Here is a 24,715-nt window from a genome sequence, read left to right on the forward strand (position 1 = left end):
GGCTCGGTAATGGTAATCCTGGGCACTGTTCCTCAGATTGAAATGTACTGAGCAGTGGAGACACTACAGATGGATGGTCTGTACACTCTTTATTTCTGTGGTCTGAGAAAAAAGGTTGTTGGGGTCGAGGACAGTTTCTTTGAGGAGTCCCTGTGCTTGGAGGATTCTGATACAATGGTGCCACATGGGGTTATTTGTTGAAAGATTTTCCAGTAGGCAGCATGTTGGAAGTCCTTTTTGGCAATACTGGCATTTTGGTGCCCAAGGAGATAGCAGCCTCAGCAGTACTTGTACTGGGACCTTAGGTCTCCTTACTCCCTGGCCTTTGGGGCTACTCCTTTTCTTTTAGGCTCCCTATCACAGGATCAGTGTCTTTTCTTCTTGAAAGGCTTTGAAGTCTCTGAATGTGCCCCATGGTCTTTGCTTACTGGATTCAGAGAAGTCACTGAAGTGCAAAGAGGCTGAGGCCAATGTATGAGAAGAAGGGGGGAATTCACACCCCAAAGAGGAGACAGGGCTCAAAGAATACTTCATAAGGTGCAACTTTAGTCTGTACTCCCTCAGTTTCATAGATCTGCTCTTGAAAATACCTCAGATTTTGCATTTTGATGGAATCTGAGACTTTCTAAAGCAGTGGAGGCAGCTGGAATACCCGTCACTGAGGGGAAAGGACCTGTGGCAGGTCTGGCAGGGTTTGAAGACTGGGCTTTGGAACATAACCCAAGGAGAGAAGGCTGCAGACAAACTGGGGTCGAGGGCAGCAGAGACCCTGACTGTGAAACAAAGGAGGGGGCCTGAAAGCCTGTGCAAAGGGAAAAATAAAAATGACAAACTAAAATAAAGGAATAATATCAATAAAACAAGAAAAAAAAAAAACCAAGCAAGCTATGAAAGCTAAACTACCAGACACCACACACTGTGTTTCCAGCTGCACAGAACTGAGAAGGAACTGGAGCAGTGGCAGGTCCGCCCCCTCTCTATATGCCTTTGGACTAGAGCACAAGGATGTCTAGGGTGCAGGCGCAGACTGGTGGACAGTGCTGACAAAAATCTCTGATCGAAAGCACATGGATGCACACACACTTGAAGTGGAGCACCGAGAGGGACAACAACTTGAAGAAGAAACAGTGATTTAATTTTTTTCCCCAATCAGGAAAGTTTTATCAGTATTTATTGGTTAAAATAAAAAAATCAGAAGCTCTAAATACACAGAAAGCTTCTTGACAGTAAGTTATATTAGATTCTGGGATAGGTTCACAGTGAAAGTGCTGAGGGACATTTAAAACTATATTGGGGACATTTAAAACTATACTGGACAGAGTACGGGAACAATCCTGCACTGTTAGGAGATGTTCTTCTCCACCTCTAATTTCTATGATTCTTTCATTAAAAGTTCAGGTTCAGTACAGCTAGAATTAGCACACTGAAATGTATTAAAACTATCCAATTCATTGGAGTTCAATGTAAGCAGATTCCACTATCACCTTGTGGGATGAAATCCAAAATACTCAGCCAGCTCTGAAGTGTACACACAGCTGTTCTTTATGACTTACCAAAGGGCTATATGAAATGAAGGATATTTGTCTTTGGAGACTATGTTTATTATTAACATTTATATGGAGAGAGTCATGTGTACAACTATTTGAATAGAAGATAAAATCCCACCACAATAAATCACCCAATTTGCTTTCTACAGGAGATATGAAACTTTGGCCAGTTTCTCCTCATGCTTATCCTAGTTTAAATCAGAAGTACCTCTGTTGGGATGGTGAATCTATCCTGCACTAACCTGCTGTGCTCACACTGTCTCTTTGCACTCTGCTGATGCACATTAACAAAGAGGACTAAATCAAACTGTTAATGCAGACAGCAGACAAGCCCAGAATTATACCAATGTAAAATGGATGCAAGCCAGTGGAGAATCAGGTCCATTGTCTATTACAGGAGAAAAAGAAGTGTTGATAGTAGTTTAGAAAGCAGCAAAAAGCTAGAACTGTTAAAGTATAGAAAATATTGGAAATGGCTCTTATTCCACTTTGTCTTATCAGTATAGTGCTGCAAGTCTCTTGCCTGAAATCCTTGCAGATCCCGCAAGCATTATACTGTATTAGGAAAGGGTTATGGCTCATGGTATGATCAGAAAGGCTGCATTTACACATATCCAGTGAACTCATAGCTTCATTAGTTTGAAAAGAATAAATTTCAGAAATGAAGCATTATCCATCAGGTGGCACCAAAACGCAACCTACTAAATATATCTCATATATACAAGACAGTAGAATAAATTCAGGAAGTATGCTGAGATGCAACTCAAGATGTCTGCATCCTGATAGGCTGCAAGAGGATCAGGAGTACTTAAAGACAGCAAAGTATACATGATTATATAAGCAAATACAGGAAAAAATAATTCTAATGCATTTTCTTAACAGAACGTAGGATCTATAAAAGAACTGAGAAATAGTAATTAGTTTTGAAGGTTACAGCACTGTATTCTATTAATGACTAAGTAAACATGTTCTTTAAATATAAACAAAAGATTTCAAAAGAATATACTTTGTTGTCTGTTGTGATGTCAAGTTGCTGTTGCAGTGTTGTTATTTGTTCATTAAGATGATCTATTTCCTGCTCCTTTTCCTGCATGATCTGAGCAAGTTTCCCAGGTACTAGACAATGATCCTTTATAGATGCATCTTCAGATTTCTGGATCACTAGTCCCAATCTTTCCATTTCATCCTACCGAAAAAAATCCATAATATGTGATGTAATTACATGTATCCTTTTCTGAATATTCTTCAGTTAATAGATTATTTAAATGATAGAAGATCACATGAAATAAAAAATGGTTATATGAAATTTTTAATATTTTGTATGTTGAACAGTACAACACTTGGGACATCAAATAGAGTTACGGATCTTGGTTTTACCCCAGAATGAATTTATTCAGGGTAAACAGGAATGAAAGTACAATCTTGTCTGTTGGATAATTACCTTAAATAATTTATTCTCTTGTTCCAGTTCTTGAAATCGTGTAGTGGATTCCTTTCTCTGGATTTCTAATTGCATATGCAATTGTTGAACTTCTTCATTTTTATTTTCTAGTTCCTCTCGAAACTGCTCCAGTTGTTCTTCAAGGTTTGTGATCTGCACATCCAAAATGTGGATTGAAGGGGTTAATAGACACACAGCAGAGCCACATTTAAAAAAACAACAACATATATCTGGGATCAGTTTTGTTTCTGCAAATTACAGAATTTTACTCAAATGAGATATTGTGTTCACCAATATACTGGACATGTTGATTCAAAGGAGCCTAATAGAGTTAGGTGACCAAATTCCAATGAATTTCAATGAGAACTGGGTACCTACCACCCTCAGGTTCCTTTGAAATTCTCACCCATTATTTTTACACTTAGCTCATGTGACCGGGTCCTTTTTATTTCTTAATTTAGACTAAATGGGCCATATCTGGATCTCATTTACACTATGTGAATGTAGAGTAACTCCACTGACTCAGTATCAGTGTTATCAGAATGTGGCCCTTTATCATTTCTCTCAGGATACATACTTCTGTAATCACAACTGAACTACATTTGTACTGATTCTCATTTTTATAAAAGAGGATTTCAGGCATCAGACTGTGGATGATGTTCACGCCTTCATTTTAAGTTTCCTGAACTCCATTCTGTTTACCATCAGGATACTTGCTTTTTGGCTGGGAAGGTATAATGTAGGTCTTTCCCCAAAGCACCTTTAATGTGTGCAGGCTAGTGCTGGTGGTGGGGTGCCTTACGATCTCCAACACCTCGTAAAGGTAAGCATAGCACATTTTTCCCCATTGCAAGGAAAAAGCAATGGGAATCTAAAAACCAAGTGCATACCTGGTCTTCCCTCATATAAATCTGGTATTCTCCAACACTGCCAGTCTGCTAACCAAATATATAATCCTAACAAGATTTTCTCCACATGTGTACACAATAGCTTCAGTAGAACTTAGATAGGAAAACAATTCAACTAAAAAGTGCCACTGACTGAATAAACACACCACTGCCTACAGCACTTTAGGAGGTCCTTGGGAGAACCTATTTCAATAATTACCAGGCAAAAGCCTGCTCAGCTTGTGGGAGTTGTTGAGATCACTGTCCAATATGGCCTTGCTGCAGAGTGTATAAACAGTGAACTACAGATTGCTGCATTGAGTCAGGTGCAAAGCAAAAATCACCAATAAGTAATTCATATTAAAAGCAAACCTGAACATTTAGAGATACTCTACCTCTTTTTCCTTTCTATCTACAGCTTCTTGTTCAGCCTGCAATTGTACTTCAAGGGGCAAATCTCCCTTCACAGCGGCAGCTCCACACTGCTTTCTTTCCTCCACCTTTAAACAAGTATTATAATATTAGCTACTTTAGCTTTCATTTATTTATTATAAATTGAGTAAACATTGCCTTATTCTTAAGTAAATGAAGAACAATAGGAAATACATGGAACTTTTATACACAATACCTTTTGCAAATTGTCTGTGCTGATAATTAAGGCTTGTTCCAGTTCTCTTATTCTGCACTCTAGTTTCTCAATTTCTTCATTCCGTTCTTGTATATCTCTCTGAAGTTGCTCTTTAGAGAGCAAAAGCTCACTGCATTTGTCTGTTTTTTCTTGTAGCTGGTTTGTTAACTGTTCAACCTGGTGGACAACATGGTAAGCATGGTGAATACTCTGTAGCATATTGGAATGTGTTTCTAACATTAGTATAATATTGATTTTTGAGGGGAAAAAACTCCTCTGTTAATGAATCTCAACCTCCCTGGCAGAAAACAGTACAAAATTAGAGTCTTATAGCTCCAAATCCAATAAATACAAATTATGCCTCTGATGAGTTTTATGTTTTGCGTGATGGCTATAACTTATTTTGTTCTTCTGATGGTTCTCAGACTCCCTACCGGGCTAAGACATATACTGTGGTATCCCTGTGCAGCCCATCAGTGGGATCCCTGAAAAATCCAAGGAAGAAGTGTCTTGACTCTGGAGAACAAATTCAATTCTGGCAGTTCTGCTATTCTTCAAGTCCTATAAAAATATTTGTGCCAAAAGTCCTTGAACCAAAAATAATTTGTGAAAGAAGGAATGATAAAATGCTCATGTTGCTATGGGGGCAGAGTTAAAGTTGTCTGGGAAACCTTAATTATGCATTTCTGTACTTCAAAACATTTTAGCTTTTGAGTGTTTTTTATAACTGCTCTATCTTCATCTAGATCTTTAACATTCAAGTCAGTTAATATAGTTCTACCTTAACTCTAGATTAACAAGAAACTGTGTTTTCTGCCTAAGTTTTTAAATAGGATTTGGAGATGGCTAGGTAGTCAGCACAAGTAACAGGGAATGTAGATTATATGGTCCCACTTTCTGCAGCAGAAAACATAATCTAGATAAAGCATTCTGAATCTCCTGAAGTTGAGACATCGAGGCTTAGGAGAACCATATTAAGGGAGTAATGAAAGTAATCAAGATGGTAAGTAATTAAGACACCAGTAAAGATTTCAGCAAAGGTACGGTTAAGGTAAACACAATTGTGGCACTGTTCTAGATGTAACGTGGACAGAACTGCAGATAAGGAAAATGTGTGAGTAACGAGTTCAAAACATCTGGCCTGAGGGACAAAGATAAGGTCTGAGTTAAACTGAGTGATAGGGAGAGATGGGACAAACAGCTTTTCATTCATGAAGTGGATTTCAGTATCTGAAGTATTTAGAAGTTATGATTTAGCCTGGTGCTAACGGAGTCAATGCAATTTAACAGATAGAAGATAGAAAGATCAGATGGAAGGATGCCATCCGCCTAAAAGTGTTATCCAAGTTTGAAGCAACCAGTTAGACATCCCAGAGGGAGAAGATAAATGGAAAAGAAAAGAGGGTCTGAGACCAAGTCTAAAGATAGTCCATTGTGGAAGAACTGACAACATTAAACAGTAAAAGTAAAAACAGAGTAGTTAGTAATGTAAAATGCAAGCAAAGAGAAGAATACTGCTTCTTGCTCAAGGCACTTATACAGAATAGAATAATATTTCATAACTGTGCTAGTGTAAAGAATATAGACATGTCAGCTATAGCAAGAGTCAGAAGATGGTTTAACCTTTAATGAATAGGAAGATCATGTAACAGAGGCACTTCTGTTCATTGTCTATATGCAGTGTATTTAAAAGTTCACACAACATTCTTACATATCCCTCCATGTGACTAAAAAAGCAAGTTTAATAATTCATTTACATTATGTTATGTAGTAATACCCTCAGTTTTTTTATCTCTTAGTCTTTCACATTCAATAATAGGATTTTCGCCTATAACCAGGACCTTACAAATCATGTCATTTGTTGACAATACAATAGCAGGCTATTTGCTCTTCCATGTGTCTCTAACTTAAAAATGATGACTTCTCTATTAATCTCTCTATGTGTGGGATGCTAGTTAACTGTCCGCTATTAGTGACTCTCTTCTGTATGAATGTATGTGCACTTACAATGTTTTCTTCACGATCAATAGTTTCAATACTTGAGACATGTTCCAGTATAAGAACCTGGATAAATTGGCAAATAGATTGAATATTTCCATACATTCTTAAGAAGTTTTATCTATCTTCATTAGTTGTTCCAAATGTGTCTGTTATTGAGATAGCTAAATTCTGAATTACTTTACTGTTTCAAATAACATTGTCAATCTTCATCCATATTGATTTATTTTCTTGCTTTGCAAAAGATGCAGATTATGTACATTATAAAATAAAGTTATGTAAAAATATTTTTACAGTGTGTCCATCATTTGCTTTTATCACGTACATTCATTAAGCACAGCTGATAATACTTCAAAATGTTACCTCTCTGGTTTGGTGTTCACTGATAGGTTGAAACCTTTGTGGAGTCTTAAGTTGTTGCTCTAGTTTCTGTATCTCTTGTTGGAACACATCTCTTTCATGTTCTCTATCAATTGCCTGCTCCTGAAATTTAATTATGACAATGTTATTAGGACAAACATTATTAGAAAGACCCATATTCAAATTATGCATATAATATCTCATTTCTGCAAACTGTGAGTTTGTTTTATATAAACCAGTTTTTGTTAGGTAGCATGATCTCTTTTTATTTTATTAAACCCTCTACTTATTGAACGGCCACCGTACTTCATATTTTTCTGTTTGATAAGTCAAAAAAACAAAAAGATATTGTATTTCCCTATGTATCCAATACTACCTTGTGATACTGCATCAGAGTGTATTTTTTCTTCTGCAACAGCCAGTCAGAAGCCTATTATTTTAATGTTTTTAACTTTCCTTTTTCTTTAATATATTTAGTACAAATGTAAATTCAAGTGTTGAAGTCTGAATACTCATACTAATATTAGTTTGGCACCAACTACAAAAACCAGATTAAAAGAATTAATACATTATCTGAATTTTGTATTTCAATTTTGTCTTGATAAAATCAAATTGTTTGAGATACGTTTTGTGGCATTTGTGAAATAATTTCTAAATATTCATATATAAAATGCTGCAACATTTGTAACAACGGGGGCTGTACCTCCTCCCCAACTGTCAGTTTGTAAAAGTAAGATTAAGTTTGTCTGCTAAATGAAAACAATCAAATGTCAAAGATACAGCAGCAAAGAACACTGATTCTCTCTTATTTTTAATGCCACATTAGCACAATAATATGTGTCTTTAATTTTCACAAAAGTCAAATATAGTGAGACATAACATTAACCTCCATGAATTGCTGATTTAATGAACCCAGGTGGATTCTACTGCAGGAGAAAGGCCAGAATTCTAATGCATTTATAAAGAGTTTATTTGTATTCTAGCCGAGTGCTGTCGCTCTTAAACTCACATTGTTGATTAACAAAAGTTGTGTTAAATTCATAGTGATGGATTTGTCACTTGTTAATTTTGAACCTAGCTATAGAAAAAACACTAATTTTAATTGTAACAACAACATCAGAACAGCACAAAATGAAATAATGCAAATGCATCTAAGTGATAAATTATTTCTAGACAGGTCTTCCAGTCACACTGCTTAGTAGTAAATAAAGCAGAGGTGGCATCACAAAATATTCTAGCTGTTATATTAATTACAAATTCATCCCTCCCTACACATAACTGGAATAACTGGGCTTGAGCAGCAAATTAATTGTAGCAGGGTGGAATTCATCACCTCCAACTCAAAAGCAGGAGGTAGGACTTCAGTGCAGCTCCTCCAGGCTACTTTTCTACCCACAGTCTACAATGGCAGCCCTTGCTACTCTGTCTCCCCGATACACTGTGATTTTGACACTGGAGCCATACTGTTGCAGATCCAGTGGCATGTAGACTTCCTGGCACAGCTTTACTCCAGAACTGAAGTGATCTGGAGGGCACTGTGTTCATCCACTGCATCCCAGTGAATTTCACCTAGTTTGAATGAACATCATTACCAGTGGTCTAACCCTACAGTTAATTTGTAAAGTAGTTTTTGGTACATGATCCTCTGCAGGAGACTTCCTGCCAAGTCTGAATCTGCAGATTGCTACCACACCTACTCTGCTGGTGCAAAAACTGCATGAATGATTGCAGAAAGAGAGAGTAGATGGAGCAGATGTAATACAAGCTGGGGTGGAGTTTGAACAGAAGCTTGCAGAAGGGCACTCCAGTGGCAGCCTCGTAGCCAGGGAAGGTCAGGCATGGTGAGTGGAAGGAAGGGTAGCTGCAGCTGCAAACAGGGAAAGATCAGATAGTGTGCATACTGAGTGGTCAGGTAGGACGTGCAACCTGGTAGAAGGGAAGGGTTCACCTGCAACTGCTGTAAGAGGATGAGACAGATGGACTGGGTGTGGTTGGAGAGGCTGTCAGGGAAACTTACGTGTAGTCCAAACCATTAAAAGGATGGAATTTTCAAAGGAACCTAAGAGAGCTTACCACCCACTCTCCTGAAGTTCAATGTGAGTGTGATATTTAAATCCCTTAGGCTCCTTTGAAAATCCCATCCTGAACTTTTATAAACTGGAAAACACGGTATACCTTGCCATATACAAAGCCAATTTTAAACATTCATTTTTTCTTACTCATTTTAGAGATTTTTAGATTTGTAAGTGTAGAAATATTAATATTTTTTTAAATTAAATTTTGCAACCAAATTATATTTCAAAATACATTGGGAATATTCTAAATGTAGTGATCACAACTTTTAAAGCACAGTGTTAATGGCATCTCTAAACTTGACACCACTCTGCAAGTCCAGTCATATCTATTTTTTCATTTTAGTTCAAAGTCTTAAAGAAATAGCATTTCTTGCAGTTGAGAGAAGACTCTCCACCTGTTTGGCCCACCTGACAGCATAAACAAACATGTTCTGTCTGTTGCTTTTTCAATACTTACATCCAGAAATTTTCTTGTTTTCTCAAGCTGCTTCTCCAAAGCCTGGTTTTGCTGTCTTAGATCTGTCAGTTCTGCATTTTTTTCTTGCTCTAACTCTATAAACCGGTTGACCTGCTCCTCCACGTCTGTTTCCAGGGCCTTCACTTGTTTCTGGAGGTCATCGTACTCTTTTTCAGCTTGACGCTGTACTTCTATTTTTTCCTTCATTAGCTTTTCTGTCTCCTCCAGTAATTCTGTTTTTAAATAAAGGAACCATATTGCTTTTAGATATGCATAGTTAATTACTTTATCACTGCAAAACCACTCCCCAAGACTGCATATCCATGCTATACCCAAATAAAGGATGTGAACAGGTTTGGGTTTTATTAATTTTTTTTTTAAATGTGGTATTTTCTATTTTTCTATAAAAAATTATCATGATACCACAAAACCCATACAAATCCCAGACGAAATGGCTAAAATGCTATCATCTTGCTTTACAAGATGCTTTACAAGATTATTAATAGCACAGCTTTATCATGTCACTTTATTGTTCATATTAATCTAAAGATGTCTGTACAAATGGTACAATATAGGAAATGCATCAGTTCTGTTTACAATTGGAGGAAGGTGCACAGCTTTATAACAAGGCACGGAAAACCCAATCATCTTCTCATCCTGTAGCAGTTTTATCCATTCCAAATTTATTTTTTTTCACATGATGCATATACAACATGTGAAGGGAAATACTGCAGAACTTGACCTGGTGAGGTGAGATAGAGAGGGAAATTACTTACTTGTAATTGGAGTTTTCAGAAGGCCTGTATAGATCCCCAGTTTTTGGTTTTGTGTCCTCAGGAGAGGACTGGGAAGCATATATGATAAATCTTAGGACCACTCTGATGAGACATTAGAAGCATGTACTTCAAAGGGTCATATCACCTAGCCTTATCCATCCCTTGAGATAAGACCGAAGACTAGGGATCTATAAAGTGCAATTATCTTTGGAGAATCTTCACAAACATGATTGATACTTAGGTATATGAAAAGAGAAGCACCAGATATATACAATTTCCTTTTACTACACGATAGAGATCCTTTGGATACCATCATCTTACATAAATTTTTACAAACAATTCTTGTTTTGTTAGGTAAACATTACATGTCAATATAAAACAATATCCAGCAAAATCATTATGTTAATTATATTTACAAGTTAACAGTAATCAAAAGGCTATTAAAAACCCCTTCCAAGACAGCACAAAATCTTAAAATTCATATGTGAATAAGATGATGGTTATTAATGAATCTGCTTATTAAATCTGTTAATACATTGTGCTTAGAAATTATAAGAAATGTTATTAAAAAGAAAAACTGTGAGTGTGAAATATAACATCAAAGCTGGCAGCCAGTAAGAGTTACAATAATGTCAGAAAGCTGAAAGCTCTAAAGTTCTTGATTAATAAATGTCAGTAAGTGTAAGTCTGCCACCCAGTTAAAGATCAGCCATGCAATATACAAACACACCTGCTTGGGAAGCTGCATCGACTGCAGCATCTACTATGCCTAGGAGAACCGGAAAAAAAACAACAAAAAACAAGAAGCAAAGTAATTCACATGCCAGCTACAGTTTTCTCATTATTCAATTATGTAAGAGAAAATGAAGCTGAAGACAGAATGCTATATTTAAAGACATAGTTATTGTGATAACTTAAGGAATGTGCTTGTTTATTCTGGGAAGTATGAGGTAGATGTGTATTTTTTGTCCACAAGATTAAAGTGAACATGAAAAAACTTATATTTTCAAGTTATTTTGTAAGGTACACAAAACAACCAAAAATTGTACACAAGGATTCCTCTACTGTAGCACAAGAATGAACAGACTACTATTAAAAAATTGTTCATTATGTAAACGTGGATACTTGAGATTGCAAATATACAATGGGATTAAAATCTATAATTTAACAATAAAGCTTTAACAATGTTTTGAATAAATGTACAAAAAATCTTGAAGATAATTTACTATTCCAATTATAAAACCTCCCAGACATTATATAAAATGCTAACATTTCACAGGCCATTTATAGCATAGGAATGATCAAGATAGCACTGTTTAAATACCATTGCCCTAACTTTTTCTCCTCAACAAATATTAATTCACAGACCTTTAGTTCCTTGTTGAAGGAAAGATTTAAAAATGCATTTACTTTATGAAGTTAAACATTTGTTGAGTAAACAGTTAACAAGACTGTTTAGCAATTAAATCACCTGATAGGACTCCGTGGTCATCTCTTGAGGTTGACTAGGAGTCACCTGACAGAGGACTGGAGGGTTATAAAGAGCAGGAGCTGTTCTATGTCCTCTCTCTTTAGCCCTTTTCACCAGCTTAAGATGAGGGGAGCTGTTGCAAGAGAGAGATGAGGCAACAGGGGGAGGAAGACCCTGTCTACCTCAGCTCAGAGGGTTTCCCCGAAGACCCCCAAAGGAAGGGTGAGCAAAAGTGAGGGAAAACACATATAGTAGAACCTCAGAGTTACGAACACCAAGTTATGAACTGACCGGTCAACCATACACCTCATATGGAACTGGAAGTACGCAATCAGGCAGCAGCAGAGACCAAAAAAAAAAAAAAACCAACGCAAATACACTACAGTACTGTATTAAACTACTATAAAAATAAAGGGAAAGTTTTTTAAAAATGTTTTTGACAAGGTAAGGAAATTGTTTCTGTGCTTGTTTAATTTAAATTAAGATGGTTAAAAGCAGCATTTTTTTTCTGCATCATAAAGTTTCTAAGCGGAATGAAGTAAATATTCAGTTGTAAACATTTGAAAGAACAACCATAACGAGTTGTTCAGTTACAAACATTTTAGAGTTATGAACAACCTCAGAGGTGTTCATAACTCTGAGGTTCTACTGTGTAGGGTTACTTACTTTGTATGGATCTGTATATTTCTTGTGTGATTAAATCTAGAACAATAATGTGTTAAAATCTGTGCAAAGTAGGTGTGTGTTTTGTATGCTACAACATTTCCTCTGAGAAAGTCAAACTGCAACCCAGAAGGCTCACACTTTTGAGGGGATTTTGGCAAGGACGTGTTTAAGCTACAAGGGGAGTCTGAGGAGTCAGCATTGGTTCCAGGTGCTAGGCAGCTGGGCCATGTGGTCATAGCTCTCTGAAGGAAGTGTTAGGCAAGGGTCTGCATTCCGAGAGTGTAACTAGGGACCCCAAGATTGGGACAGTGCCTGGCCTCTGTTCAGACTCTGGAGGCTTAAAATACCTGGGAATCCAGTTTCTGGATTTCCCCTTAATAGAGTCTGCTATGCCACCCTGCAGAGGGAGCTCAACAGGATCTGTGACATCATCTGTTACATTTTTCCTAATAGTGAGTCCCTGAAAGTGGAGTTTGGGGAGGGAAGAACACACCTTTCTCAGTGTCTAATCATGTGTGAACTTGTGTGACTACTTCAATCATGTGTGCTTAAGTAGAGTGTCTTGTGCAAACAGTGGTAACTGATCTAACTGTACTAGGAAGGAACAGAGTTAAGCCAATATTTTTAAAGTTGGGTGTCTAAAGTCAGCAGCTAAGTCCAAATTTGGTCACCTAAAAGTGTCCTAATTTTTAGAGATGCTGAGCAACGACATTTCTCACTGACTTTATTGGCAGCTGTGGTCGCTCACACTTCTGAAAATCAGGGTACTTGTTTAGTTGCCTAAATATGAATTTTTGTGGTCAAATTAGACACCCACGTATGAAACTGTTGGACTTATTGCATTGTTCTATGAATGATACTAAAAAAGAAAAAAAGTTAGTTAAGACTTCTGAAATTTACTAAAGATGGAGTAAGAAAATATGAGAGAACCTCACAGAAAGATTGTGTAAAATACATACGTTGCTCTACTGGTCCTGCATCTGCTTTCATGGCATCCTTCTGTCTGGAGAGTAGCTCCTTTTCTTCCTGAATCTGCTGTCGTTCAGCCTCTAGTTCCTGCAATTTGTTACCTGTACATAGTAGCTCTTGCTCAAGATGGTCTATTATATCTGTTTTATCCTGGATTTGTTTTTCCAGAAATGCTCTTTCATCTGCATAACCATCAATGAGACCTGTTGAGCAAAAATATTAGGTTAATTTAATATGGCAACTTTTGAACTGCAATTTCAGTGCTATGGCAGAATTTCCAGAATTTGGGGCAACATAAAACTTCTAGAAACCTAAAGGTCAGATTAGTATTACCACAATGTTACCATGACAATTGTTGGGTGTCGACAACGTGTCCCGTGCTCTAAGGAACACCGTGTAGACAAGTTCTCCCAACTAGGTTTACAATCCTAAAATCTAGTCCTGAAAAGCCTTGTTCATGTGAGTAAATTCATACTCATGAGAGACTCCCAATGAAGTGAGTGAGACTGGAACACATTTTCCTTGGTATGGAAAACATTCACCTGCTCCTATTTCAAATTCTTCATCAAAACACACTTTTGTCCTGCCTATCAGTTCTGAACCACCTTTTGAGGCAACATTCATAAGAACATAAGAATGGCCCTACTGGGTCAGACCAAAGGTCCATCTAGCCCAGTATCCTGTCTCCTGACAGTGGCCAGCCAAGGTGCCCCAGAGGGAATGAACAGAACAGGTAATCATCAAGTGATCCATCCCCTGTTGCTCATTCCCAGCTTCTGGCAAACAGAGGCTAGGGACACCATTCCTGCCCATCCTGGCTAATAGCCATTGATGGACCTATCCTCAATAGATTTATCTAGTTCTTTTTTGAACCCTGTAATGGTCTTATACAATTGTATGTGTGGGCACTACTGATTGAGGAATCTTACTGCTGGTAGAATACCACTAGATAAATACACTATGTGTCTGATTTTCCTTCTTTAGGCTTTACCTTTCAAATCCTTATTCATGTGAGTAATCTAAGGCCTGGTCTACACTAGGCGTTTATGTCGAAGTTAGCGCCATTACATCGAATTAACCCTGCACCCGTCCACACTGCGATGCTATTTAGTTCGACATAGAGGTCTCTTTAATTCGACTTCTGTACTCCTCCCCGACGAGGGGAGTAGCGCTAAATTCGACATGGCCATGTCGAATTAGGCTAGGTGTGGATGGAAATCGACGCTAATAGCTCCGGGAGCTATCCCACAGTGCACCACTCTGTTGACGCTCTGGACAGCAGTACGAGCTCGGATGCTCTGACCAGCCACACAGGAAAAGCCCCGGGAAAATTTGAATTTGAATTCCTTTTCCTGTCTGGCCAGTTGAATCTCATTTCCTGTCTGGACATCGTGGCGATCACAGCAGCACTGGCAACGATGCAGAGCTCTCCAGCAGTGATGGCCGTGCAGTCTGTGAATAGAAAGAGGGCCCCAGCATGGACTGATCGGGAAGTCTTGGATCTCATCGCTGTGTGGGGCGATGAGTCCGTGCTTTCTGAGCTGCGCTCCAAGAAACGGAATGAAAAGATCTATGAGAAGATCTCAAAAGACATGTCAGAGAGAGGATACAGCCGGGATGCAACGCAGTGCCGCGTGAAAATCAAGGAGCTGAGACAAGGCTACCAGAAGACCAAAGAGGCAAACGGACGCTCCGGATCCCATCCCCAGACATCCCGTTTCTACGAGACACTGCATTCCATCCTCGGTGCGGCCGCCACCACTACCCCACCACTGACCGTGGACTCTGAGGATGGGATATTGTCCACGGCCGGTTCCTGTTAGCGGACGGGGAAGATGAGGAAGGAGATGAGGAGGGCGAGGCAGTCGGCAGCGCTCACAACACTGATTTCCCCGACAGCCAGGATCTCTTCATCACCCTTACAGAGATCCCCTACGAAGCGTCCCCAGCCGTTACCCCGGACACAGAATCTGGGGAAGGATCAGCCAGTAAGTGTTGTAAACATCTAAACATTTATTTTTAACAGAACAGGAATATTAACAATTAAAAGAATGGGTTGTTCATGATTACTTTGCCCTAGGCACTTAACGGTTCAGTCATGGGCAGTGCAAGTTTTGAAAAAAAATCTAGCAATGTCCGGTTTTCGTGATTGTCCTGCCCAAGCCGCTCTACTGTTTAGTCCCTGCTACTGCAGCTAGAGTAAAATGCGGTCTATATGTGCAGGGATAGAGCAGTAATCCTCCCGGGACATCTCGATGAAGCTCTCCTGGAGGTAATTGGAAAGCCGTTGCATGAGGTTCCTGGGGAGAGCGGCCTTATTGGGTCCTCCGTAGTACGACACGTTGCCGCGCCACGAGACTATCAAGTACTCGGGAATCATTGCTCTGCACAGCAGGGCGGCATACGGCCCTGGTCTTTGGAGGCTTTCCCGGAGCATTCTCTCTCTCTCGCTGTCAGAGATCCTCATCAGGGTGATGTCGCCCATGGTGACCTGCTTTGAATTAGGTAGGGGAATGTTAGTGTTGGGACTGCTTGCTCGTTCCTTTACAGAACTGTAACCGCTGGTTTGCAGCCACGCGGTGGAGGCGGGAGAGGGGCTGCCGAAAGGGATCGTTCCTGGGGACAGCCGCGAGGGGGTGGGACAGGGGCAGAGTTCCCGCTTGCCGGATTGCTGGCAGCAGGGACTGACATTGCTTTAAATGTGAAATGAGGCCAGTGGTAATATAAAAGTTTTAAACTGCCACGAGTCTACGGCTTACCATGTCTGCCTGCAACAGAAATTCCGTTGTGCTGCCCCGCTTCTCAAATGTGCTGTGGAAGACCCCAGGCACTGAATGCGAAGGCCGAGAATTCGACCTTGTGCTGAGTGCGCATGTGATAGGTGCTGTGCATGGTCTTGTTCACAGAGAAAGACTATGTTCTTTGTTCACAACTACATTTATCTTTCTGAGGAATTCACTCCCTTTTTCCCATTCCCACAGCCACATCTGCGACTGTCTCACAACCTAGCCTGGCATCACACTCCCAGAGGCTAGCGAAGATTAGGCATAGGAAGAAGAGGACACGGGAGGACATGTTCTCTGAACTTATGGCCTGTTCCCAAGCCCAGGCAGCACAGCAGACCCAGTGGCGGGAGAAATTGACCCAAATGCAGCAAGCAAACATGGATCGGGAGGAGAGGTGGCGGCAGGAAGACCAGCAGGCGACTCAAACGCTGCTTGGACTACTGAGGGAGCAAACAGACACGCTCCGGCGCCTTGTGGATGTTCTGCAGGAACGGAGGCAGGAGGACAGAGCCCCGCTGCAGTCCATCTCTAACCGCCCTCCCCCGCCACCAAGTCCCATACCCACCTCACCCAAAGTGCAAAGAAGGAGAGGCGGCAGAGTCCCTGCTAACTCTCACTCCACCCCTGCAGAGAGCTCTAGTAGCAGAAGGCTCTCATTCCCCAAAACTTGAAAAGTTCTTTCCTTGCCGCCTGACACAAGCCCCCGTCCAAGTTTCACCTCCCAGTTCCATGTGTAGTTGATAATAAAAAATACGTTCATGTTAAGTACTGTTTCAATGATGTTCTTTTGGAGGAGGAGGGGAAAGGGGGTTGGTAATTGGACAGGACAGTCACCTTTGGCAGGGTACATAGGCGGGGGCAGGCACAGCAGCAGGGCACATACACAGTGCAGTGATGCAGTGACTAGTTACCCTGGTTAGTCTGGGAGGTTGTTTTCATGTTATGTGGTGGGGGGTGGGTTGCTCTGTGACTTTGTGGCGGGGGAGGGCAGTTACAGATCTTAAGCGGCGGTCCTTATGCAGGATCACAGAGCCACGCAGCAGGGGATCTGTAACCGTCCTCCCCCTGCCACAAAGTCACATAGCCCCCCCATACACACAGTCCTGATCAGGAGGGGTGACAGGCTCCGTTGAAACAACCATCCCACCGCAGCGGAGCCCGTCAATCCTTGAGTTTAGAAGCTTCATTCGCGTCACTACACTACACCCGCTCCGCACCACAGTCTGCGTCCCAGTTTTAAAAAATTCCCGCGAAAACAGTATTAAAGAAAACGGTGTGCATTAACAAAGTAGAACTATTTTTATTTCGAAACGTGTGTTGGAAGGGGGTGAAGGGGGTATGTAACTGGGTAGGATAGTCAACATTAACTGGGTAAAGAAACGGGGGCAGGTACAGCTTCTCTGTACACAAACTTAAAAGTCACAGGTTACCCTGCTCACTCAGGAACTTTGCTTTCAAAGCCTCCCGGATGCACAGCGCTTCCCGCTGTTCTCTTCTAATCGCCCGGCTGTCTGGCTGTGCGTAATCAGCAGCCAGGCTATTTTCCTCAACCTCCCACCCCGCCATAAAGGTCTCCCCCTTGCTCTCACAGAGATTGTGGAGCACACAGCAAGCTGCTATAACAATGGGGATATTGGTTTCGCTGAGATCACAGCGAGTCAGTAAGCTTCTCCATCTCCCCTTGAGACGGCCAAAAGCACACTCCACCACCATTCTGCGCTTGCTCAGCCGGTAGTTGAAGAGTTCTTTTTCAGTGTCCAGGGCGCCAGTATAGGGCTTCATGAGCCAGGGCATTAGCGGGTAGGCTGGGTCCCCGAGGATGACTATAGGCATCTCCACATCCCCAACAGTTATTTTGTGGTCCGGGAAGTAAATACCTTGTTGCAGCCGTCTAAACAGACCAGAGTTCCTGAAAACACGAGCGTCATGAACCTTGCCCGGCCATCCCACGTAGATGTTGGTAAAACGTCCCCTGTGGTCCACCAGTGCTTGCAGCACCATGGAAAAATAGCCCTTTCGGTTAATGTACTGGGTGGCCTGGTGGTCCGGTGCCAGGATAGGGATGTGAGTTCCATCTATGGCCCCACCGCAGTTTGGGAATCCCATCGCTGCGAAGCCATCTATGATCGCCTCCACGTTTCCCAGGGTCACTACCTTTGGCAGCAGTACATCAACGATTGCCTTGGCTACTTGCATCACAACAACCCCCACGGTAGATTTGCCCACCCCAAACTGGTTCGCGACAGACCGGTAGCTGTCTGGCGTTGCAAGCTTCCAGAGGGCTATGGCCACTCGCTTCTGTACACTCAGTGCAGCTCGCAACCGGGTGTCATTGCGCTTCAGGGCAGGGGACAGCAACTCACAAAGTTCCAGGAAAGTTCCCTTCCGCATGCGAAAGTTTCGCAGCCACTGGGATTCATCCCAGACCTGCAGCACTATGCGGTCCCACCACTCAGTGCTTGTTTCCCGTGCCCAGAATCGCCGTTCCACGGCATCAACATGACCCATTGCCATCGTGATGTCCTCGGCGCTGGGTCCCCTGCTTTCTGAGAGGTCTGTGCTACTCTCAGACTTCAGGACATCACCGCGGTGCCGTAGCCTCCTCGCCTGACTTTTCTGCATCTGCCTCAGGGAAACCTGTATGATAAGCTGCGAGGCGTTGAGAGCGGCCACAACTGCAGCGATGGTCGCAGCGTGCTCCATGCTCGCAGTGCTGTGGCATCCGCGCTGTCAATGACTGGAAAAGTGCGCGAACTGATTTCCCGCCGGCGCTTTCAGGGAGGGAGGGCGGGAGTGATGGACGGATGACGACAGTTACCCAAAAGCACCCTCGACACATTTTGTTACCCAGAAGGCATTGCCGGCTACACCCAGAATTCCAATGGGCAGAGGGGACTGCGGGAACTGTGGGATAGCTGACCACAGTGCACCGCTTCAAATGTCGACGCTTTCACCGTTAGTGTGGACTCACAAAGTCGAATTACTGTCCTTAGTGTGGACACAGACGTTCGACTTTGCAATATCGATTCCAAAAATTCGATGCAAGTAAATTCGAACTACTCTCGTAGTGTAGACAAGGCCTAAGAAATTCACATTGAGGAGGGATTTGGAAGAAGAGAGGGTGGATGCCTGTCACAAAATTGGTTGGTAGGGCACTCCCAGGGGATGGGAACAGCATAGACTATATAAGGATGAGAGGGGAAAGAGACAAGGGTACGTGGAATAGAAAGCTATGAAGCAAGGATAAGGAAGTATCAAGGTTTTTTGTATTCTCATGGGAAGAGTCCTTGCCCCTTGTTGTGATTTAAGGAGAACAGAGAGCATTCAATGAACAATTCTTTATTAATTCTTTCATCACCATCTTTATATCAGGTATAAACCAGAGGACTCTAAAACACTGTTTGCATATGTCTCATAATAGAAGAAGATGTTTAGATGAATCATTTCTTGCTTATTCACTGTAGCTAGCTTTGGGCTCAGAGTTCAATGGAAATTAATCTTGACGCTTCTGACAAAAATCATGTATGCCTTTATTTTAAGTGTCTACAACAGCAGCCTCTCACACTGGTTCATTCAGTAGACCCCTTTGCTAATGAGATAACCTGGATGAATCACTTCCCTTCCTAAATTCACAATCCCTCACTTTCCATGTGGCATCTAAAATGTTTGGATGGCTAATATTTTCATTCTACACACTGCTGGAAAGGGCTCTGTGGAACAGAACTGAGCACTGCTGCACTCTGAACCAATATAGAACCAGTGCCACAACATGGTATTTGCAAAAAGAACAGGAGTATTTGTGGCACCTTACAGACTAACAAATTTATTAGAGCATAAGCTTTCGTGGGCTACAGCCCACTTCTTCGGATGCATATAGAATGGAACATATATTGAGGAGATATATATACACACATACAGAGAGCATGAACAGGTGGGAGTTGTCCTACCAACTCTGAGAGGCCAATTAATTAAGAGAAAAAAAACTTTTGAAGTGATAATCAAGATAGCCCAGTACAGACAGTTTGATAAGAAGTGTGAGAATACTTACAAGGGGAGATAGATTCAATGTTTGTAATGGCTCATTACATTTTTTTTCTCTTACTTAATTGGCCTCTCAGAGTTGGTAAGACAACTCCCACCTATTCATGCGCTCTATATGTGTGTATATATATCTCCTCAATATATGTTCCATTTTATATGCATCCGAAGAAGTGGGCTGTAGCCCACGAAAGCTTATGCTCTAATAAATTTGTTAGTCTCTAAGGTGCCACAAGTACTCCTGTTTTTTTTGCGGATACAGACTAACACGGCTGCTACTCTGAAACATGGTATTTGGGAGTGATGTGCTACCATAGGTGCCATTTTTCAGAAGACACTTAAAACTGAGATCCCATCCATACTAAAATGAGAACAGGATCAGGCCCTTCAGTAGCAAGATTGGCACTTGGCACTTTTCATGAGACAAGTCTCCTACCTAAATTCCAAGTTCAGCGATTCCATTCTATTATTGCTATATTTCCTCTACAGCTTCACTTCTTGTGCTAAACTGATATGTAATGATACACAGTGGACCAACAGAGTTGGTGTATTTAAGCTCTGACATGGCTGCCTTTTAGTCAGGGATGACATAATCCCTCTGTTTATCATTATTATTAGATATTTATAGGACTAACTCCCAGAAGTCCCAATCAGGACCAGGGCCCAACAGTACCAGAGTGCTGTATCAAGCACATACATACATACAATCCCAGGCCAGAAGAGTTTTATTTTTAATGTGCATTAAGCAGAGTTCTTACAGTTACCTTTTTAAAGTAGGTATTATAAAAATAATGTTCTCATTCTGTCAACAGATGCTTTTACTCAACTTTTTCAAAGGTTTAGATGCATGGTTTATTAATTGATTAGATTGCCAAAAGATAGTTCATTTTTCAAGATTAATTCCCAGTTTAAAGAATAGCTCCCACAAATCACACTGGTTCAGATTTGTATAAAACTGAAAATTGTTCCAAATGTACAAGTTATTGATTTATGAATTCCAAGATTAGCACATGATGCACCTATGCAACAAATTACTATACAAGTTTCAGTAAGTTCACTTTACATATAGATATATATGTACTTTACCATAATTGCAAGTTATAAATTTAACCATAACCACTCCTTTAGAGTGTTCTGAATAAGGATATTTGACAAATTAGGCAGTTAAGGGCATATAGGATATGCAAAATAAAGTGTTTGGGACAGGAACGATCATTTTGTTCTGTTTGTACAGCACCTAGCACAATGGGGTCCTGGGCTATGAGCTAAGTTCCCTCTAAGCTGCGTGGCTGCACAGCAGGCTATCAAGTGTCATGCAGGCAGGGAGAGGCGCCCCTCCCCAGGCCCGGCCCAGCCGGAGCTGCCGCAGCTGGGGAGAGGTACCCTTCCCCCGGCCCAGAGCTGATGTGGCGAGAAAGGGCTGGGGGGAGTCCTCTCTCCCTGGGGCAGCCTGAACCCCAAACCCCTCATCCCCAGCCCCATCCCAGAGCCCTCATCCCCCCCACACCCGAATCCTCTGCCCCAGCTCTGACCCCCTCCAGCATCCCAAACCCTTCATCCCTGGTCCCACTCCAGAGCCTGCACCCACAGCCAGAGTCTGTACCCCAACCCCCTGCCCCAGCCCTGAGCCCCCTCCCACATTCCGAACCCTTCGGCCCCACCCTCACCACATATCACCTCCATATTGGTTCACATAACAAAATTAATTCTGGACACGGGCATAAAAAATTAGAGGGAGCACTGTGAGTAGGTCTCCTAGGCGCTACAGTAATAAAAATAATAATAAATAATAATATCTGTTTGCTGCAGAAATAAAAACAACCACCAATGTCCCAAGAGAAGTATTATCTTTCCATTGTTTATTATTGTCTTTCTTGCTCTCTACTTCTTACCACTGCCCTGGTGTTTTTTTCATTATCTTAATATGATTGAGATATAAATACCTAGGGGCAGTTACCTTGTCATTTTATTTGCCTATAAAGCATCAGGCATACTAATAGTGCAACAGAAACACAAAATTGGTGAGTCCAGATCCCCAACTAATGCAGATATGTTTTAACACTGCTGGTCTGTGATCTCCCTCTGGATGCACCATAGGTCAGAAGAGGGGATACAACTTTATACTGTAGTAATAAATATTCTGCTGTGATTCTTATACAATTAAAACTTTAGTAGCTTTCATGTAACAACTGACGTTGAGCTCCTGCCAGTGCAAGATGTTTAAGTGCAAGGTGGCATAGTTGAAACAGGATCATTCACTTCAAATTTGTTAATGTTCAAGGAAATACTTTTACATAAGAATGGCCAATAGTTCATCTAGCCCAGTATACTGTCTTCCAACAATGGCCAATGCCAGATGTTTCAAAGGGATGAAAAGAACAGGGCAACTATTGAGTCACCATCCCCTGTCATCCAGTCCCAGCTTCTCGCAGTCAGAGGTTTAGGGATGCCAAAACCATGGGGGGCTAGAGGGGTTCATCCCTGACCATCTTGGCTAATATTCATTGATGGAACTATCCTCCATGAACTTACCTAATTCTTTTTTGAACCCAGTTATACTTTAGGCCTTTACAACATCACTTGGCAACGAGGTCCATAGGTTGACTGTGCATTGTGTGAAGAAGTACTTCCTTATGTTTGTTTTAAACATGCTGCCTATTAATTTCATTGGGTGACCCTTGCTTCTTGTGTTATGTGAAGGAGTAAATAACACTTCCCTATTCATTTTTTCCACATCATTCATGATTTTATAGACCTTTGCCATGTCCCCCTCTTAGACATCTCTTTTCTAAGATTAACACTCCCAGTCTTTAATCTTTCTTTGTATGGAAGCTGTTCCATACCGCTAAATATTTTTGTTGCCCTTTTCTGTACCTTTTCCAATTCTAATGTATCTTTTTTGAGATGAGGCAACCAGAACTGCATGCAGTATTCAAGTATCAGGGGGTAGCCGTGTTAGTTTGTATCCACAAAAACAACAAGGAGTCCGGTGGCACCTTAAAGACTAACAGATTTATTTGGGCATAAGCGTTCGTGGGTAAAAAACCCACTTCTTCAGATGCATACTTCAGATGCAGTATTCAAGACACTTATCAACACTGAATTTCATCTGCCATTTTGTTGCCCAATCACATCCAGTTTTGTGAGATTCTTTTATAACTCTGCTTTGCACTTAACTATCTTGACTAATTTTGTATCATATGCAAATGTTGAGACCTAGCTGTTTATCCCCTTTTCCAGATTATTTATGAATATGTGGAGCAGCACTGATCCCAGTACAGATCCTTGGGGGAACCTGTTATTTACCTCTTTCACTGTGAAAAGTGACCATTTATTCCTACTGTTTGTTTCTTATCTTTCAGCCAGTTACTGATCTATGAGAAGACCTTCCCTCTTATCCCATGACCACTTACTTTGCTTAAGAGTCTTTGGTGAGGGACCTTGTCAAAGGCTTTCTGTAAGTCCAAGTACACTATACCCATCACCCTTGTCCACATGCTTGTTGCTGCCCTCAAAGAATTTTAGTAGATTGGTGAGGCATGCCTTCCCTTTACAAAAGCTATGTTGACTCTTCCCCAACATATCGTGTACATCTATGTGTCTGATAATTCTGTTCTTTACTATCGTTCCACTGATTTGACTGGTACTGAAGTTAGGCTTACTGGCTTGTAATTGCCAATTTTTAAACCAGAGTGTTCCACTAATATTTTTTTTAAATTAACTCAGTCTGTGAATTGATATAGGAGCCACAAAATTAGACCAGGATGTATATATACGAGTTACTACCTCTTAGTGAAAGCTGAGGACCTTGTATAAAGATTTATGATACAAACTACAATAATACTAGTAAAGAGCTCTGTGTAAGCTCAAAAGCTTGTCTCCCTCACCAGTAAAAGTTGGTCCAATAAAAGGTATTACCTCACTCACCTTTTCCCTATAATACTAGTAAGTCAGATACCAATTTAGCAAAGCCATTAAGCAAAAAGTCATTAGTGGATCTGGGCAAAATATACAGAGTTGAGAAGAACAGATTTGTTCTTTTAATTTAATTTTGTGTGTGTGTTTTAGTTATTATTTATTATTTATTCTTTATTTTACTTTATTATTTTAGTTTTGAAATCTAGCATTTCTTTTCTACCTTCAAATTCTCTTCTGCTGCAGAATTGATACTGTCTAAATAAGAAGGAAGTTCTCTCTAAAACCAGCATTGGCAAAACTCAGTGGATTGACAAACATCTTTCATCTCAGAAATGACCGAATACCTATGACTTCTGTAATGAGTGTAGATTACACTCTCCTGGGACCTACCCAAGAAATCATAGTCAGATAACATAATATACTTTAGCTTATCAGAGAGCATTATACCACTCACTCCAATGAGCAGAAAGGTAGATTTTACATCAAATTCTTGCTGCACTTTTGTGTATTGTTTTATTTAAAGAAAATACAGCAAAAAAAAAAAAAGTGTATAATTTGGAAATTTGCTAATTCTAGTGTTTCATACCAAAAGATGAAAAATGCAAACAGGTTTGATTAATTAATGAGAGTTATAAAATACCCGGTGTCTACCAGCACCGTGAAGCATGCTCCTAACTGCAGTACTATACATACCCTGA

At 40.8% G+C, this 24,715-nt stretch overlaps 1 protein-coding gene across 6 annotated transcripts in view; it reads right to left on the minus strand.

Moving 5' to 3' along the window:
* Positions 1 to 24,715, minus strand: part of AKAP9 (A-kinase anchoring protein 9) — a 206,306-nt gene that overhangs the window by 35,182 nt on the left and 146,409 nt on the right. For 3 of the 6 annotated variants that reach the window (XM_054020483.1, XM_054020479.1, XM_054020478.1), the window contains 8 exons: positions 13,266 to 13,478; positions 10,900 to 10,938; positions 9,394 to 9,626; positions 6,865 to 6,984; positions 4,504 to 4,680; positions 4,271 to 4,375; positions 2,989 to 3,141; positions 2,554 to 2,733 (listed from right to left, as the gene is read on the minus strand). In XM_054020483.1, coding sequence (XP_053876458.1) covers positions 2,554 to 2,733; positions 2,989 to 3,141; positions 4,271 to 4,375; positions 4,504 to 4,680; positions 6,865 to 6,984; positions 9,394 to 9,626; positions 10,900 to 10,938; positions 13,266 to 13,478 — 1,220 coding nt within the window. The remainder of the gene's footprint in view (positions 1 to 2,553; positions 2,734 to 2,988; positions 3,142 to 4,270; positions 4,376 to 4,503; positions 4,681 to 6,864; positions 6,985 to 9,393; positions 9,627 to 10,899; positions 10,939 to 13,265; positions 13,479 to 24,715) is intronic. The other 3 variants (XM_054020481.1, XM_054020480.1, XM_054020484.1) reach the window with 1 other exon arrangement.

This window comes from Malaclemys terrapin, chromosome 2, assembly GCF_027887155.1.
Source record: "Malaclemys terrapin pileata isolate rMalTer1 chromosome 2, rMalTer1.hap1, whole genome shotgun sequence".
In the NCBI taxonomy this organism is placed as follows: Eukaryota; Metazoa; Chordata; order Testudines; family Emydidae; genus Malaclemys; species Malaclemys terrapin.